This window comes from Saccopteryx bilineata, chromosome 2 (genome assembly GCF_036850765.1).
Source record: "Saccopteryx bilineata isolate mSacBil1 chromosome 2, mSacBil1_pri_phased_curated, whole genome shotgun sequence".
NCBI classification, from domain to species: domain Eukaryota; kingdom Metazoa; phylum Chordata; class Mammalia; order Chiroptera; family Emballonuridae; genus Saccopteryx; species Saccopteryx bilineata.
This window is the reverse complement of record NC_089491.1, coordinates 262,027,351-262,045,620: the sequence shown is the minus strand read 5'-3', so window position 1 is coordinate 262,045,620 and position 18,270 is coordinate 262,027,351. Positions and strand designations below refer to the sequence as shown.

Here is an 18,270-nt window from a genome sequence, read left to right as displayed (position 1 = left end):
TCCCCAACTACAAGTTTCTGGAGAAGATGGAATGGAGAAGTGGGGTCAGGTAGCTGCTAACTCTGTTAGATTGGTTGCAATGTGGGAGAAGGTGATGTTAGAGAGGCTGGTGTGATCTTTGAAATTCAGCGTCATTTACTACATGGAAATGAAACTGGGTAAGAAACTGATTTTAATAGCTGAGTAATCGGGGCCTTGGAGGGTTTGGGTGAGAACACAGCTCATGTGACAGATTTCCCAGCAAGGGACCTTGGAAAGCAATGCCAGTCCATTGCCCAGGGAGCCTGGGGTTGGAAGACATGAAGTCACTCCATGTCAGCGCTCAGAAGTCGGAAGGCAGTTGAAAAGCAGACAAGTCTCTTCTGTTACCAAAAGAAATTGGTCCCCAACCTCTAGGTTTATCTCTTTTTTTAATGGAGGGTTATTCACATCTCAAAAACTAAGTGAATTTTTTGGGAAAAGATTACATGTCTTTGGAACAGCACTAGAGAGAAATGATTCAGACAGGATCCCAGTAGGCAGTTGTGGGTGTTGGAAAAGTTTTGGGTTGAAAGAGACCAGCAGTCAGTGTTTCAAACGGGAGAAGCAGGGGGCTCACCTTGTGCCAGGTGCTGTGTTTGTGCACCACACACATGTGTTAGGGCTTTAAGTACAAATAGGGTGCCTTCTCCACCTTGAAGGCTAACCTGTGATGAAAGTAGATGACAGTGGCCTGACCTGTGGTGGCGCAGTGGATAAAGCGTCGACCTGAAAATGCTGAGGTCGCCGGTTCGAAACCCTGGGCTTTCCTGGTCAAGGCACATATGGGAGTTGATGCTTCCAGCTCCTCCCCCTTCTCTCTCTCTTCTCTCTCTGTCTCTCTCTCTCTCCCTCTCTTTCTCTCCTCTCTAAAAATGAATAAAAAAAAAGTAGATGACAGTGTAAAGGGATCAAACTCGGTGCCTGGGGGCCCTGAGGTGCTATGGGAGGGGAGGGCGTTGCCAGATTTATTGAGTGTCACCTTCACCAGGTGTCTCGGGTCCCAGCAGCAGGGCTTGCCGTCATTAGAGTCCTGCTGTCTCTCTCCTCATCCCTAACCCCATCTCCTTACTAGACAGAGCTCTCTCTTGACATTCACTGGCTAAAGATTTTTATGTTGCAAGTATAAAGGTCCTGGAGAAACTTGTTTTGTAGCAAATGGCCACATGGTCCTGGCCGAGAGAGATGTTTGGGCTCTGTTCCCTGAGGGTCAGGAAGTCAACCCTCAGGATTTCAACCATTCAATCTGAGCTTTGGGGCTCTAGTGACAAGCCTGAGAACTGGGAAGTTGCCCCATAAATAACAGGAAATTGTTGCAGGTTTGTTTCCGTGTCGAGATGTTCTTTGGGTTGTAGAAGGTAGACAAAGCATCTCATGGTTACCAAACATCGCGGCTGCTTCCTGGCACCCTCAACAACAGTCCCAAGATGACAAAGGAGTTCTTGTCACCCTGGCAAGTTTCTACCAGAGCTGGTGTATCAAAACATCAGAAAAGATGGCTAGGTGAAGATACTTCTTAAAAAAAAAAATTTATTGGGGTGACATTGGTGGGTGGAGACTCATGTGGGCATTTGAGTACCTGCCAGAAATTTTCCTTACCGAGACCAGGCCATGTTTTGAACTGGTTACTCTCCCTCCACCCACCCATTCCCCTTTTTGCTTCCAGAGTGATGTTTTCTCGAATAGAAGCTGTCCAGACTTCACAGGGAGACCCAAGTCCACACTCTTCAGTCTCCTCTCTGACAGTGCCCTTGGCTCCTGCCTCCCAGCCTGCCCGATCCCTGTCTCCCCTCTTGTCCCACATGCAGGCTGTAGGCTGCTCATGTCGGCTCCAGCTTTGACATACATCCCTGTCCCAGCTACATCTCACACCTCCTCGGCCACCCCACCCGGCCACACCCTCCTCATCTCCCATGTGGACTGCGCTCCTGTGTTATGGCTCTCCAGAGAAACAGAACCCAAAGGGTGGGCACAAATAAACAGAAGCTCATTATAAGGAAGTGGGTCACACACACAAGGCTGAGTCCTGAAACCTCCAGTCAGCAAGCTGTAGGCCCAGGAGAGCCAATGTTCCAGTTTGAATGTGGAGGCAGCAAAAAACCGATGCTCAAAGGCCGTCAGGCGAGTGCCATCCTGGCCTCCTGGGCTTCAACTGATTGGGCGAGGGCCACCCACACTGGGGGAGCCAGGCTGCTCCTCTTCCTCGACCCAGCCATACTGATCTCGTGCAGAAACCACCCTCACAGTTTGACCCAATATCTGAGCACCTTGTGGTCCAGTCAAATTGACACATAACATTAACCGTCACAGGTTCCAAACCAAGCTTCCTGTTGTCCCCTGCGTTAGTCTTAACATAGAGTAACTTCTTCAGGTATTGAGGCAAGGCTGATGGGCAAGCTAAGGCCCCTGGGCAAAATCCAGCCCACTGGAAGCTTCTGGGTAGCCCACAACAAGCTAAGGAATAGATTTTACATTTTTAAACATTGGGAAAAAATCCCAAGAGAATAGTGACAAAAATTACATAAAATTCAAATGTTGATGTCCATCAAAGTTAATTGAACACAGCCACACCTGATCAGTCATGGCCCATGGCTGCTCTTCTACACTTGCAGAGTTGAGTAGCTGCAGAAGAGACCGTATGGCCACCAAGTAAAATATTGACTATCTGGCCCATTAAGGAATAGCCTGCTGACCCCCTATAATTAGACTCAAAACCCTCCACGACTCCTCATCCCACTCAGAATAAAAGGTAAAATCCTCACGATGGGCAGATGCCCCAGCCTCCTCCCCTCATGCCCCCTGTGTTCACAGGCCTGCCTCTGAGCCTTTTTTACCTGTTCTTTCAGGAGCACCCATCCCTCCCCCACCTCCAGGATCTGCACGGCTCACCACTGCACCCTCCTCCCCTGCCATTTTCCCCATTACCCTTTATTACTATCGGGTCTGTCTACTCATTGAAGTTTTGGACTGTCTTCCCCCAAGTCGAATGTAAACTCCCCGAGGACAGGCACTTGTTTTATTCTCCATGGTCTTCCCAGGATCTGGCACATTGTGTCCATAAATATTTGTTTGAATGAATGAATTGAAAATACAGACATCTGGGATGGGGCACTTATTGGATTCTCTGTGTGGCAGTAGTTTGCTTCCAGAATACAGCTCTCCCCAGACTACAGTTGACCCTAGTCTGGACCCATAAGCCTCTTGGAGTCACCTCCAGTGCATCATATCTGAGTTTTCACTTACAGGGGTCTTGGAGTTGGGGAAGCCAGGGAGCAAGCAGCTAGAGCAGGTGTCCAGTGATGGAGGGAGGGCTTCTGAGTCCCTTTTGCTCCCTAAGTCCATGCCTAAGGTCCAGCTGCATTTCTTACCTTAAATTCCATGAGAAGCCCTGGCCAGTTGGCTCACTGATAGCACATCGGCTCAGTGTGTGGGTGTTTCGGGTTTGAGAAGCACCCATCTGCTTCTCCACTCCTCCCCCTCTCACTTCTCTCTCTCTCTCTCTTTCTCCCTCTCTCTCTCTCTTCCCCTCCTGCAGCCATGGCTCAATTGGAGTGAGTTGGCCCTGGGCGCTGAGGATGGCTCCATGGCCTCCACCTCAGGCACTAAGAAGAGCTCGGTTGCTAAGCAACAGAGCAACACTTCAGATGGGCAGAGCCTCACGTTTGTCAGGTGAATCCCGGTTGGGGCGCATGCAGGAGTCTGTCTCTGCTTCCCCTCTTCTCACTGAATAATAATAGAAAAATGCCATGAGAAGCCCCAGGGATCCTATTGCTACTTAATATCAGTCTGAATTGACTCCTTCCTTGTGCAGGTCTGCTTGGGAGCCCCGTGAGGTCCGAGATCCCAGAGTTCTTCATCCCTGCACTCCCAAGGTCTAGTGTTCTGGTGGGCTGCCGGAGGCATGGGTTCCTTCAGCTGCTAACCCTTCCTGTAACATCATGGGTCCAGAGCATGTTTCCAGATTGGATTGCCCTCTGACCTTCCAGGTTTGGGAGCAGCCCCTGTGCTGGCCATCCCTCAGCGCCCAAGCTCAGCCAGTGACCCCTGGGGAGCCCTGATCTCCTTCTCTCTGGAGGACCAGCCCCACTCTGCAGGCTCCCATCCCAGAGGCCTGCTCCTGGGGCTGCCCAGAGCGGCAGCCAGGACTGGGGCTGAACAGAAACTCCCTGCAGTTCCCATTTGAGAAGGGGAATTGCTTCCTAGCTGCGGTGGCCCCAAGAGAGGCCGTTTCCCTTTTAAATGATTCAAATAGGCAAATCTCAGCCTTGGAGCTGAGTCCTCCCTTGAATGAAAGAGGATGGTGTGTGTGTGTGTGTGTGGGGTGATTGGATATGACTCCTCCTTTCCCTTCCAGAGCTGGGTTTTTCATTAGAGCAACTCTGTTCTCTATTTTATGAAGCCTTCGCTTTCATATGAACAAACGGTCCCTTGGCTGGCAGGTAAATTCAGAAACCACTGCCCCCTCGAGAAACGGGGGGCACAGCGAGGCTGCACAGCCAGCTGGACTCTGGGAGGAAGTGTGTGTTGGAGACCTGGGCCCTGCCCTGAGTCTCACTTTCTAATGAGACAGTAGGCACTTGGGAAGGCAGGCATGGTTCTGTGACAGATATCACCCTCCTCTTCCTGCAGTTTCCGCTATTTTCGTGGAAATGAACAGAGGGTCCTACAGGAAGTGGGCATCAATGTAGGGAAGGAACCTCAGGGAGTTCCCAGTGAGTTACAAGTAGATGGTGAGATCTCAGCTCTGCCTGGCCTGTCGGATAGAGCCCTTGCCCAGCCACTTATGTGAGGGTCCCACACGGGCTTAATCCCATCTCCTCATCTTCCTTAATAACTAAAGGCACAATTGACCTGCTTTCTGCCTGGAAAATGCCAGGTGGGAGCTAAATTTGCTTCTTCTCTTTGTCTCCAGGGTGTTTAGTTTTTTAAAGAGCTATTCTTGCCACTGGTGTGAACAGTTCCCCACTCCACTGTCCACCCAGATACAGCAAACAGATCACATTGCAAGCCCAGCTGGACCGGCAGCGGTGACAGGTGCTCTTGGAAGCAAGACCACTTAGTGCACAAATGATCACTAGGAATGTCCCAGTACAAGCCTCCCTCGGAGATGTTGCGGGTAGGGTCGGGGTACATGAGAAACCCCCTACCTGCAATAAAGCGAATGTGGCAATAAAACTAGTCACAAATTTCGGGGTTTCTCAGTGCATACGAAAGTTATGTTTACACTACACTGTAGTCTATTAAGTGCACAATCTCAGTCTGACTAAAAAAATGTGGTTTTTTTTAAAGACTTCATTTTAGAGGGGAGAGGGAGAAAGGGGGCTGGGAGGAGCGGGAAGCATCAACTCACAGTTGCTTCCCGTATGTGCCTTGACCAGGCAAGCCCAGAGTTTTGAACCGGTGACCTGAGAGTTCCAGGTCAACACTTTATCCACTGCGCCACCACAGGTCAGGCCAATGTGCATGTTTTAACTTAAAAATACTGCTAAATAAATATGCGCACCGTCATCTGAGCCCTCAGTGAGTCACAGATGTTTTGCTGGTTGAGGGTCTGGCTGTGATGCCGAGGGCGTTGGTTGCTGAAGGTTGAGGTGACTGTGGCAATTTCTTAAAATAAGACACCACCAATGCCTTTCATGGGCAAGTTCTCAAAGATTGCGGTCCACAGATCACGGTAACAAATATATACAATAATGAAAATGTTTGAAACAATTGCTGGAGTTACCAAAACATGCGACACAGAGACAAGAAGTCAGCAAATGCCATTGGAAACATGGCACCAGTAGGCTTGTTCTATGCAGGGTTGCCACAAACCTTCAATGTGTAAACACACACACACACACACACACACACACACACACACACACACCAAAACCCTCCTCTGCAATATGTCTGTGAAATAAAGCAAGGCAGGTCTGTATCAGTACACTGCCTACTGCAAGGCAGGGGATGGGCCCATCCGCATCTGCGCTTGTCCTGAGCACCCCCTTGTGTAAAACGTCCACTTTCTCAAAGCTCTGTCCCTTCCTAGGTCTCCCAGCTTTGGCCCAGGGTCTGCTCTCTGCCTGGGCTGGCCATCCAGCCCACTCTACTTGTCATCTCAAGTGTTACTTCTTGGAAGTCTCTTGACATTCCCTCCCCTACCCAGGGTGGGTTAGGGCCCCTCCCTGGCTCACCACAGGGTGACATTACCGCACTGTGTCCTCATGGCGTGTTTGCTTGTTAACTGCCGGCTTCCCCACCAGATGGAGAGCTACAGGACAGCCGGCTGGGGTCGGACACTGCTTGCCTTTGGCTCTTGGTGCATCCAGCTCAGGCGCCCGCATTGGCTAAATGAACAAGTTAGGAGAGAAAGAAAATCATCAGGCGTTGCCTTCAAGGAATTTGCAACCTAACTCCTCAGAGAGTTCTTGGTTGCAGCTGAGAGGACCATCTGTGCACCCAGAGAGAAACGTTTGCATTGCAAAGGACTGTTTGTAAAGTTCAGGAAGGTCTGTGTTGAGTGTTTTCTCCCCTCACTCCCTTTCTGGGCAAGAAGACATTATAATCCTCCTTTGCATCAGGTTACTCCCTTCCAGATGGGGTCCCCTGTCACCCACACTCTCCATCAGCCTAGGTGTAATGCTGTGTGGCCTTTCTCAGCTTAGGTCCCCTTACCCGTTGCTCCCCAGAAAATTTCCATGTGGGTTCTCAGTGTTTTCATGGTTACCGGAATCCAAGAGTGACATTAGGCTCTGCAGGCCTCTGCCTCCCACTATCACCCAGTCCAATCGACAGTGTCACCAAAGCTGTCACAAACAAGGAGGTGTGGGCCATCACGTGGCCCCATCTGAATAACCACATTCTCGCTTCCTTCTTTCACACACAGCCGTTGGGAGTTGGCGGGGTCTCGGACCACGGCAGGGGGTGCCACAGCAGTGCCCTGCAGCGTGGGCTGGGTCCTTGTCACTAAAAGAGAAGCTATTTCTCCTGGGCCCACGAGGCAGCTGTCCCATGCTCTGCTGAGCACGGTAAGTGCCGGCTTGCAAAACCACAGGGAGTGGCTGGGGGTGCCCAAGGGACCAGTGGTCCTGCCTGACAGCTGAGGACGGGCAGGGGCAGGCCCTGGGCTGCAGCCCCGGGGGAGGACAAACCAAAGGGCAGGGGGCTTGGCGCCGAGGTCTCTGCCTGGAGCCTGTGGCCTCATGCTGCCATCTCTTCCGGATCCTGCTCGCCTCCACTGCCATCCTGCCTACGTGGGCAGGTTTGCCGCAGCTGCTGGCTCGGGAACGTTCTGAATATGAAAAATTAGAGACATCGGAGGATTTCCCTAAAAAATCATCCTACCCCTTCTTTCATGGGGGAGGGATTTGCTCAGGAGCAGAGCTGGAGTTAGGTCTGAGCGATTCCTAGGAGGGGGTGCAGGATTTGTTCATAAAAATATTACTTCCAAAGTTTCTTTACGCTTTTTTATAAGATTGAGGAAATGACAGGTATTCATAGCAAAGTATTAAAATATTAGAGTTAGGATACTATTGCTAGCAAAAGAAAACAATAATAATAATTAGAATACTCATTGATTTGTATTTGGGGTGCTTTAGGGGCAAACAGGTGAATGGGGAGCTGGTGGCCAAAGTAATACCCCCTGCGCACACGCATATGCACACACACACACACACACATCCACACATCCACACACACACACACACACACACACACATACACACACCCCAAAGACAAGGGTCAGGGCTCTGGCAGCCTGGAATTCTCTTTCTTCCTTCCCGGACCCTCTTGTTTTCTTCTCTCTCCTATCTCTCACTCTGAGTTCCCAAGTCAGGCCTCTCAAGGTCCCTGGGCAGGGGACGCAGGAGGTGGTCCCCTGGCCCTGGGTGGCTCTGGGGGTTGCCCGAGCTGACCACACCCTAAATGGCAGATATGTCCCTCCCTTGGCCAGCAGCCATAGGAGAGCGAAACCCGGATATGGGAAGGGATAGGGCTGCCAGGCTCAGCGCCTCCTGGGAACCTCGGCCAGGCCAGAGCAGGGCCTCCTGTGGGGCTGGGAACCCTCTAAGAGCCCTGTGCCCCCTTTTTAGAGATGAGAAAACTGAGGCTCATGAGGGGAGAAGCAGTTGCTTCAGGTTGTGAGGGCCCCAATGAGTTAATAATTCATGTAGAGCTCTTAGGCCAGTGCCTGACACGTTGTCTACGCTCAATATATGTAATTTACAAACCAGCAGCGTTCAAGGCTGTGCACTGCACTCAGGGCTTGCTGTGGAGACAGATTTCCAGGGCTTCCTGTCCTGGTCCTCTCTGACTGACAATGTCAGAGGTGTGTTAAAGCTGACCCAGGGCTGGGGACTTTTCAGGGATGTGGCCCTCAATACAGAATAACAATGACAACCACTAGCCTTTATTGAGCACTTACTATGTGCGAAACATGCAACCTGGACCAGCTCACTTCAACCCACTACCTCATCAGGTACAGGTGCTACTACCGCTGTCCTTGTGTTCCGGCTGGGAATCTGTGACTCAGAGGTGAGTTCAGTTGCCCAAGGCCACATAGCTTGCAAACGACAGGGCTGGGACTGGATCTGGTTTGATACTGGATTTAATCCAAAAGTGGGCCAGGCCCTGTCCTGTCTGCTGAGGCTTAGATCTGCACTGGGATTGGTTGTGTGTGTATGTGTGTGGGGGGTCACCTGGGCCTCAGTGTGACCTACTTGTGAATTCCAAGCCTTCCTTTCACCTACACCCTGAGATGCTCAGTTTTTTGGATCCTAAGATTCCAAGAACTTGAACCTCGGGACTCCTGGGCATCCAAGATTCTGAATGGGAGGCCCCAAGTGCCTTGAAGTCCCATGGGTGTCTTTCCTGAACAGCCTGGGGTGGCCGCACAGTGTGGTCTCTGGAGCTGGGGTGTGGACCCCAGCAGACTGCACCCCCCAGTCTGGGCTCAGGGCAGAAGCAACTTGGTTTTAGGGTGTAAGGCAGGAAATGGGCAGCATCTGACCCACTCCTATAGGTAAGCTAATCCATAACAATATAGGGCAGTGGTAGTCAACCTGGTCCCTACTGCCCACTAGTGGGCGTTCCAGCTTTCATGGTGGGCGGTAGCAGAGCAACCAAAGTATAAATGAAAAGATAGATTTAACTATAGTAAGTTGTTTTATAAAGATTTATTCTGCCAAACTTAGCAAAAATCCAACATAAAGTACTTGGTAAGTAATTATTATTCTATGCTTTAACTTGCTGTAACTCTGCTTTATAAATTTTATAAAGTAAGGTTACTTCCTTACTTTATAAATCACCATTACTGTGGAACCAGTGGGCGGTTAGAAAATTTTACTACTAACAGAGATACAAAAGTGGGCGGTAGGTATAAAAAGGTTGACCACCCCTGATATAGGGTGTGACAGCTCTTTGCTCCTCCCCAGCCCGTCCTGTGGTAAGTGGCTGTTTTCTGCCATTGGAGGAGAGACAAGGTGAGAGGTGTGGCCTGGAGGAAGCAGGGTCCCACTCTGAGCCTTGCTTTCCTAATCCATATGATGGATTATCATTGTAGCTCATGTCGTGTGAAGATGCGTTAAATTCCCTCGTATGATGAAATTGATGAGATGATCCATCCACATCTTCTCCTATATTATAGTAGATTTATTTTAGCAAGTATCAGAGTTACTGTCCTGCCTCCAATATGCAGTGTTCACACTCTGCCCCTCTCCTTGCCACAGAACCTCTGGGAACTGGGTTTTCTTCCCATGAAATGGGCGGGTGCCTGCCCAACCTCGGCCTGGCACGAGGCTGCTGTGTCCATGGCCCCTGCCCCTCAAAGCCTATGGGGTGGCAGCACTAGACTGGAGTGACCAGATGCCCAGCTTGCCTGGGGCTGGGGGGTGTGGGGAGCAGGGGATTCTGATGCTGATGTCGGGGACATCTAGGATGAGCTTGTGACCCTAGACAGACCCGGGCGGGGTGGTACAGGGTCCCCAGCACGCTCATCTTTTATCGCAACAGACGGGGGAGCTCTCTGCTCTCCCGTGGGGCCCACTGCTTCCCTGACTGCACACGGGGAGGTGGGGAGGCTGTCATCTCGCACCCTGCCTGGGGTGTACCTTTCCTCTGTTCCCCTGTCCGCAGCCCCAAAGAGAGCCCCCCCCAGACAGAATACCCACAACTGGGATCTTCCCTGCAGTTTTTCATCCCTTTCTCACGACTGTTCATTGAAGTAGTTGTACCTATTTTACAGAGGGGGAAACTGAGGCACATATAGGGTGAAGTGACCTGCTCAAGGTCACAGAGCTGCTAAGTGGTCTCCCTGTCACCTCTCTGGGGACTGTGGGGGCTGGGTGCAGGGGTGAGGGCCCACCTTCAGAAACAGGCCCCTGGCCCTGTCCCTGGTATCCTCCCAGCTCCCAGGCTGCAGAAAGGGGGGCCCCGACTCCCAAAGATGCTGCTCCCCACCCAGAAGCTGGTGGGCTGGGCCTTGAGATTTTGCCCCCTCCCTCTCTGCAGGAAGTGGCTGAGGGCTCAGCCTTCCAGGAACCGAGAACTGCCCGAGTGTGGGTGGGGGTTTGCAAGTCTCATCATAATTATGAAATATGGCTTTGAGCTGGTGGCTTCTTCCTAAGTTCCTGTGCCCCTAGGAAAGTGGGGAAAAAACGTTAGGCCATATACTCCTCCTCCCTAAGTTGGGACTCCACCCCGTGTGCAAAGAAACTCTGCCTCTGGAAGGCAGGTTAGGGGGCGAAGAACGTGCATGTGCATGTGCATGTGTGTGTGACACATTAATTAAGCACCTACTGTGAGCCTGGAACTTTTGAATCCATCATCTCACCACATTCTCCCCACAGCCCTATGAGATAGGTACCGTTTGTTATTCCCATCTTACAGATGAGGAAACTGAGGCTCAGAAAAGCAAAGATCTGTGTCAAGTTCATACGGCATGTAAGAGACAGAGCCAAGACTCAAACATCTTCTTGTTTGACCCCATAGTCTGTGCTCCCAACCCTGTTCTCTGCATGGGACCCAGTCCCAGTGGGGCTGGCCTTTCTAGGTGACATGGCCTTCAAGGTCCTCCCGATTCTTACTCTGCCCTCTCTCTCCTACGTGGGTCCCTAACCCTAGCCACAAACACAGCAAGCCAAGCTGTCTCCCAAACCTTTGCTTCTTCTGCCCATACAGCTAGGTTAGGTCTCTCCACAAAGCCTTCCCGAATCCTCACTGGATTCAAATCTGATCTCTGCCACTCTCAAGCTGTGTGTCTTTGGGTAAATCACTTCAGCTCTCTGAGCCTCATCCCTCCTCAGTAAAATGAGGATAATTGTGAGGGACAGATGTGTCTGGTGTGCAAATATCATAAAGTTTGGTTTAAGAAATTAAGATATGAACAGACTAGCATTCTAGAAACCAACACAATTCTCACCGACAAGTGAAGGTCATATTGAGGCTTGAAGCTGAGGGCCTACGAGTAAGTTACTGTCCCTCAAGGACATGTGAATTGCAAGGGAAGGTGGTGGAAACTATCCAGGCTCACTCTTCCCCAGGCACTGTGGCAGGGGTGGCCCACAGCTGGAGGGCAAAGTCCAGGGGCCCAGAAATGCCTGAATCATGCCCTAGAATACAGCGTCACTCTTCATGGGATTTTCTTTTCTATTTTTAAAAAAATTTCCATTGATTTGAGAGAGAGAAGCATCAACTCGTTTCACTCAGTTGTTCCATTTAGTTGTGTACTCATTGATTGCTTCCCATACATGCCCTGACTGGGGGTCGAACTCATGAACATTGGCATGCCAGGTTGATGCTTTATCTACTGAGCCACCTGGCCAGGGCATTACAGATTTTCTAATGCAGGATTTTGAATTGCACAAATACCAGCCAGTGCCAGGGGGAGCATAATGAGAGAGAGAGAGAAAAAACAAACCAGAAAGCATGAGTGTTCACAATGCCAAGAAGAAAGCCCAGTGAGCTGGCCAAGAGCAGAGGCACTGCCATTTCTGGCCTCCTGGTCTGGATGCTGAAGGGAATACCCAAATGCACAGTGACCCTACCCGCAGGCAAATGAGATGGCCATCAGCTTCCTAAAGCTGTTCTGAAAAGACTTTTCTCCTGGGCCCAAATAGTACAGTTAATGGCTCTGGGCCCTGGAGGGCTTACAGGATGGGTTTTACTGAAAGATTCACAGTAGCTGCCCTTTGCTTGGAGCTCCGTGGGATCAAAGTACAAAGGACTTTCCAGGCATCACCTTATTTCATCTTCACAATAGCCTAGGAGGTAGGTGCTGTCATCCTCATTGTGTAAGCCAGGACACAACCAAAGGGAGCCAGACCAAGCCAAGATGCTTAGGAAGGATAAGGAACCCAGAGCATCTGAGGGGCAGGCCAGGGCTGTGTGTGGGGTGGGGGAGCCAAGATTGGAGAAAGTGGAACAGAGGGCTCAGGACCAAAACCCCAGAGGCTCCAAGGGTCCAGACAAGCAGCTTCATCCTGCATACCTGTGGTCTCCAAAACTGGTGCTCATGGGCCCCCTCAGTGGATGAGTACCTGGGTCTATTTATAAATTGCTTATAGGTACTACTCTACTCATGTTATAAATGCACACAGAAGTAGAAACCAAGAAGGAATGCCATAAAAGTTAACATAACTAGAAGCTCTGATACATTCTATCTGCTCCCCAGCCGGTTGTCTTGCCTGCAGATAAAAAGTTTAAATCAAACAATGATAGGGAGGCAAGTAGTTTCTGTGCACCGTACGGAGGAAGTTGAAGTTCCTTCCACCATGAATGTATTCGTGTTGATAAACAGTAGCAGCTGTTATTCACTTACTGGCCTGCTGTGTACCAGGCACGGGCTTGGTTGTGAGGATGCCTAAGGCCATGTGTCTGCCCCAGACCAGACACACGCCCAGCCAGGGCCATCCAGAATCGCAGTGGAGGGTGCTCAGCAAGCCCAGGGGTAAACCTGTCCTGTTGTCTCTCTGTCTGTGTGTCCCTGCAGGTGCCATGCCTCTGCAACTCCTCCTGCTGCTGATCCTGCTGGGCTCTGGCAGTAGCCTCCGGCTGTGGGAGGCCTGGGAGGATGAGATCAAGGAGGCCCCAGGCCGCCTGCTTGCCCGGGGCCGGAGACAGCTGAAGTTGAACATATCCGAAGACTTTGACACCTATGAAGGGTATGATGGCACAGACCCTCCAGAAGTGCTTGAAAACAGCAGAGAGTCTGCGACCCTGAGCCCCCAGCTTCAGGTTTTGATGGGACAGAGAGATTCTGCAGGGCTTGAGTCTCCTGACCCAGGCACTCTGGGGGTGGCCAGAGGGGACTCTGACAGCCTGGGTGCAGGAGGGGCAGCCATTGGGAATCTCAGCACAGAACTAGCCACACAGGGGATTCCAGTCACACTGGGCCCTCAGCCCAAAGAACCGGTCACTACAATCCCTCCCATTGTGGAGGCTCTATCCACAGAGGGGGCTCCACTCACAAAGCAGGCCAGCATGAAGACCCTGTCCATGGCGCCCACAGTCACAGCGGCACCGACCACACAACCTGCAGCCACGGAGGCCCTGTCCACAAGCCCTGAAGCCACAGAGACACTGTCCATGAAATCCACAGTCACAGGACCAGAAGTCATAGAGATCTTGTCCACAGTAGCCCCTTCCACAGAGCCCACTGCCACAGACACCTGGTCCACAGATCCAGCCACCACGAAGGCTCAGTCCACACAACCTGCTACCACAAGGGGTTTTACCACAGCCCTTCTTGTGCCCACTGATCTTCACAGGGACACCACTGTGGCAGTCAGTGATTCGTCTGATGGCCTCATCAAGCAATGGAAAAACAGTCAGAGTATTTCCCCTGGGAGCTCTGTGTCCCCTGGCCTCACGGAAGACCTGAATTTCATTCCGGTGAAGCACTGCCTGCTGGCCATCCTCGTCCTGGCCCTGGTGGCCACCACTTTCCTTGTGTGCACCGTGGTGCTGGCTGTCCGCCTCTCCCGCAAGAACCACATGTACCCCGTGCGCAATTACTCGCCCACTGAGATGATCTGCATCTCCTCCCTGCTGCCCGAGGGGGGCGAGGGCCCAGCAGTCACAGCCAACGGGGACCTGCCCACCACCAAGGGCCCAGGCCTAAAGGAAGGGTCCGGCATGGACCGCGATGGGGACGACCTCACCCTGCACAGCTTTCTCCCTTAGCTCCCCCTGCCCAAACCCCTGAGCAGGACCCAGGTCTCCCCACTTCCTCTGCAGCCCTCCAGGCTGCCACCGAACCCCCAGCCTCTATCCCACATGTCTGGGCTTCATCGAAGCCCCCTGGGGATAGGGTGTTTAGGGCAGGGCCCTGGCCACCCCAACAGGGCTGAGGGCAGCCAACGTCTCTCCTCCCTCCTGGCCACTGGAGTCTCATTCCCATGAACCCAGGGAAGACTCAGGGTTTCCTGCCCTCACCTCACCGCTGTTATCTTCTGGTTGTCACGGTCACCATGTATTTTGGTGAGGGGTACTGAGGAGTTTTATCAGATACCCCTCAGGGAATCCAGAGTGAGGTCTGGGGCAGGCTTGGTGAGGCCAAGACTACACCCTTCTTTGAGACTGTGTGAACCAATAAGCTTCTTTTGAGTGACACAGTAACCCCCATCTTGCTTTCCCCTGTGTCCAAGAGGTAGAGTGGGCTCTGTCTTGTTCACTGAAGTGTCCTGCCGCCCAGCCCAGGACCTGGGACAGTGTAGGCACTCAGTAAATATCTGATGAACAAACGCTGGCTGAATGCTTTGAGGTATCAAGGTGCTGCCTTCCTTTGCTCTTCACGCCCAGTCCCATCCCCCTCAGCAAGCTCCCTGCATGGGCTGTTTGGTTGGGTTCTAATAAAACTTTATTTATAAACAGGCGGCAGCCTGGATTAGGTTCTGTAAATTTGCTGACCCCTGATTTAAACACAGGGTGACCAGAGATCTGGGTTTGACTAAGACTTTCCTGATTTTATCCCTCGAAGTCCCATATCATAGAAAACTGCAGCCCCAGTGAATCAGGTCAGTTGTTGCTCTCTTTAAATGACACTTACCACGTGCATAAATTACCACTTTTTTTTTTTTGTATTTTTCTGAAGTTGGAAACAGGGAGGCAGTCAGACATACTCCTGCATGCGCCCAACCAGGATCCACCTGACACGCCCACCAGGAGGCGATGCTCTGCCCATCTGGGGCGTCGCTCTGTTGCAACCAGAGCCATTCTAGCGCCTGAGGCAGAGGCCACAAAGCCATCCTCAGCGCCCGGGCCAACTTTGCTCCAATGGAGCCTTGGCTGCGGGAGGGAAAGAGAGAGACAGAGAGGAAGGAGAGGGGGAGGGGTGGAGAAGCAGATGGGCGCTTCTCCTGTGTGCCCTGGCCGGGAATCGAACCCGGGTCTCCTGCACGCCAGGCCGATGCTCTACCACTGAGCCAACCTGCCAGGGCCAATTACCACTTTCAAAATCCACCTTGATCCTGAGGGCCAGATCAGAAAGCCAAGGCTTACCGAGATGGGGGTGAAGTAACTGGTCCCCCAACAGGGGCTGAGCAGGAATTCAAACTCTTGACCTTCTGCCTCCCAATGCCTTTCAGTTTTTTTCCTATAGGGAGAGGGGACCTACTGCTTAAAGAACACACTGTTCTTCCTCTTAGAAGAGGAATAAAATTCATCTTAGGGGAGATGTTTTCTCTTCTAGAAAAATACCTCCAGTGGCCTCTTTGGAAGTAAAGGACCCCTCCACTCCAGGACATAACCTACAAAGAGAGATGTCAAAGAGAGGCTTGAGTTTGGAGGTACTGGCTGTGGCTCAGGGGAGAGGATTGGGAGGAAGAGGAGAGATTGGGGAGAGACAGGAGAGAATATGGCAGGCAACAGTCAGTGAGGAGTAGAGGAATGCCTGCCCCTGCCTTGAAACTCTAGAACGAGTATGATACACAAGGAAGGTGTATTCAAGGCACTTGGGTGGTCTGGGGCAGCCAGCCCTGGAGAAGGAGGACTGATTCGTTAGGAGCAACATGTCACTCACTTCCCCTTGGGGAGTGATCAGAAAAATCATTTGGGGGACTTTCCATCATAGGGTTGGGAACCCAGAAGCTAAAACACTTGAGGAACATATGAGCAGTTCTGCCAGGGTCTTGTAACCCTGTCCTTCTGGGCAAAGAGCAGGTCTCCCTTTCTCCTAGGGGTCCTGGAGTGCCTCGTTTTCTATTTCTCCCAAGTGCAGGATTTCAGTCAGTGATGATGAGTGCTTGAAGCAGCCACCAGGGGGCGCCTGGTACTAGCTCTTAGAGCCATTGGCAGCCTGTGGCTTCCTTCTGTCTAGTGTTTGAGGATGGAGCCAGGACTGAACTCCAAACCCAGCCGGGTGCTGGTAGATGTTTAACAACTGGCTCTTTGGGTGGATTGACACCCAAACTGTGATTTGTAGCGCTTGCCAGTTTCCTTGGTGTAAATACTCCCATGGCCTATTTAAAGCAACCAACCATTCATGTTATAGATGATACATACATGTAAATCATCTCAAGAGGATAGATAATATGTAATAGAATGTAATAAAGCAATCAGGAAGTGTTGAGTTTTGAGTATTGGGGACCTTGGTGTATAATGTCATATAATTTAACTTATGAAACAACTGACTCACAAAGTTCTGAAATTTGACATTTGGCTCTCAGAGATAGGCTCCTGCGTGCACTGTGCCCTTCCTCCTGCCCTAACCTCCTATTGTTCTTGAGCATCAGCTCCCAAATTGCCCAATTAATTCCTTCAGCAATTATAGACTGAGTACAAACATTTGTACCATCTCCTTGAGTGCCCTCAAACAGCCTGGGAAAGAGGAACTAGCATCCTCCCCATTTTACAGAAGAGAAAACTGAGGCTCCCAGAGAAGAAGTCATCTGCCCCAAGTCATGCATTAAGTTCTGGGATTGGAACCCAGGCCTGAACTAGGCAGCCATGTATTTACCACTATGTCACGCTGTCCTTGGGGTTGTGGCACTATGTCACAGTGGGGTTCTAGGGGAATCCCATGTCCCAGACTCTCACCTCTGCTGACCAGTCCTGGTGCCTGGAAGTCCCCATCAGTCACCCTTTGAAGCTTTTGGCTGCTGAAGGAAAACATTAACACTTGGGAGGGTGACAAAGTTGAGCCCAGCTCCCTTCTTGCAGAAAGCAGGACACAGCAGAGCTGGGGACAAGGAGCTGGCATTTATTGGGCAGTGACTGTACGTCTCGGCCCCATGCCAAACCATTTATCTATATGATCTCATTTGGGTCTGCCAACAGCCCTGGGTACAATAAGTACCTCAGGTTACTGCAGGGGAAACTGAGGTTCAGAAAGCTGGGACATTTACTCCTTCAGGAGCCACTGCTAAGAAACGAGACTCTGCTGACTTCAGCTCTGATGACAGGGAAGGAAGGCGGGCAGACAGGAAATGGTTGGCATGCTAAGTCTGCTCCAGGTCCCTTTTGTCTTATGAGCTTGGGCTGCCAGCCCTGCGGGTGGTTCATTCAGCAGCTGATCTGGGCAGAGGTTCCCCAAACTCATCCTCTATATCCCACCCCCACTGGCGCTCAGCCAAACCCCATACGTCGGTTGTTATAGTGTGTCCGCTCTGTGCCAGGCACTGTGCTAGGTCCCGGATGCCAGGAGAGCAGGGCAGGACGGGTGATGCCCTGTGGGGCCCATGAGTCCAGAGGAGAAGTACTGGGGGCCCTGAGCGTGTGTAGTGTGGCCAGACGTTGGAAGTGGGGTGAGGAGGGGTCAGGAGGATGTCTGAGACTTGAAAGATGCAGAGTTGATGACTTGGGAGGGAGGATGTCGAGAGAAGAATGTTCCAGGCCTGGAGAACGGCGTGGAAAACAGGAGGGGCGTTGCGAGGATGGACACGGTCTGGTGGCCGCAAGGAGGAGGGTGAGGCTGTGTGAGGATGAGGGGGCCTGGCCAGAGTGGGGCTGCAAAGAAAGCACGGAATCGAGAGATAACTGGGAAGGACCCGAACCTCTGTGCGTGAGGCATTGTGTGAATCAGGGTCCAAGCAGGGTTGACCTTGTGGTCAGACACGTGCTACACAATACTCTTCTGTCCCTGACCTTGGTGGGTTGAGGTGGGCAGGGCCCTGATTGCTGGGCTTTTCGGGGCACAGTCCACTCAGCCTCTCACAGAATGCTTTTCAGTGTTTGAAAATGAGGTTGTTTTAAAGGATGGTATGGAAAAATGTCACAATGTGAACTCAGTTTCCTCCTCTGTGAAATGGGGTCACACTGGTGTCAGTTCGCAGGGAG

At 51.6% G+C, this 18,270-nt stretch overlaps 1 protein-coding gene across 1 annotated transcript; it reads left to right on the top strand.

Moving 5' to 3' along the window:
• The first annotated feature begins 6,884 nt into the window (after positions 1-6,884).
• SELPLG (selectin P ligand) lies at positions 6,885-14,867 on the top strand. The gene is made up of 2 exons (XM_066260324.1): positions 6,885-7,028; positions 12,986-14,867. The coding sequence occupies exon 2, from the start codon at positions 12,991-12,993 to the stop codon at positions 14,176-14,178; it is 1,188 nt and encodes a 395-aa protein (XP_066116421.1). The 5' UTR covers positions 6,885-7,028; positions 12,986-12,990; the 3' UTR covers positions 14,179-14,867.
• The last annotated feature ends 3,403 nt before the right edge of the window (positions 14,868-18,270 follow it).

Bases quoted from the DNA above. Each gene is read 5' to 3' on its own strand.
- SELPLG (XM_066260324.1), top strand. From the start codon at position 12,991: ATGCCTCTGCAACTCCTCCTGCTGCTGATCCTGCTGGGCTCTGGCAGT.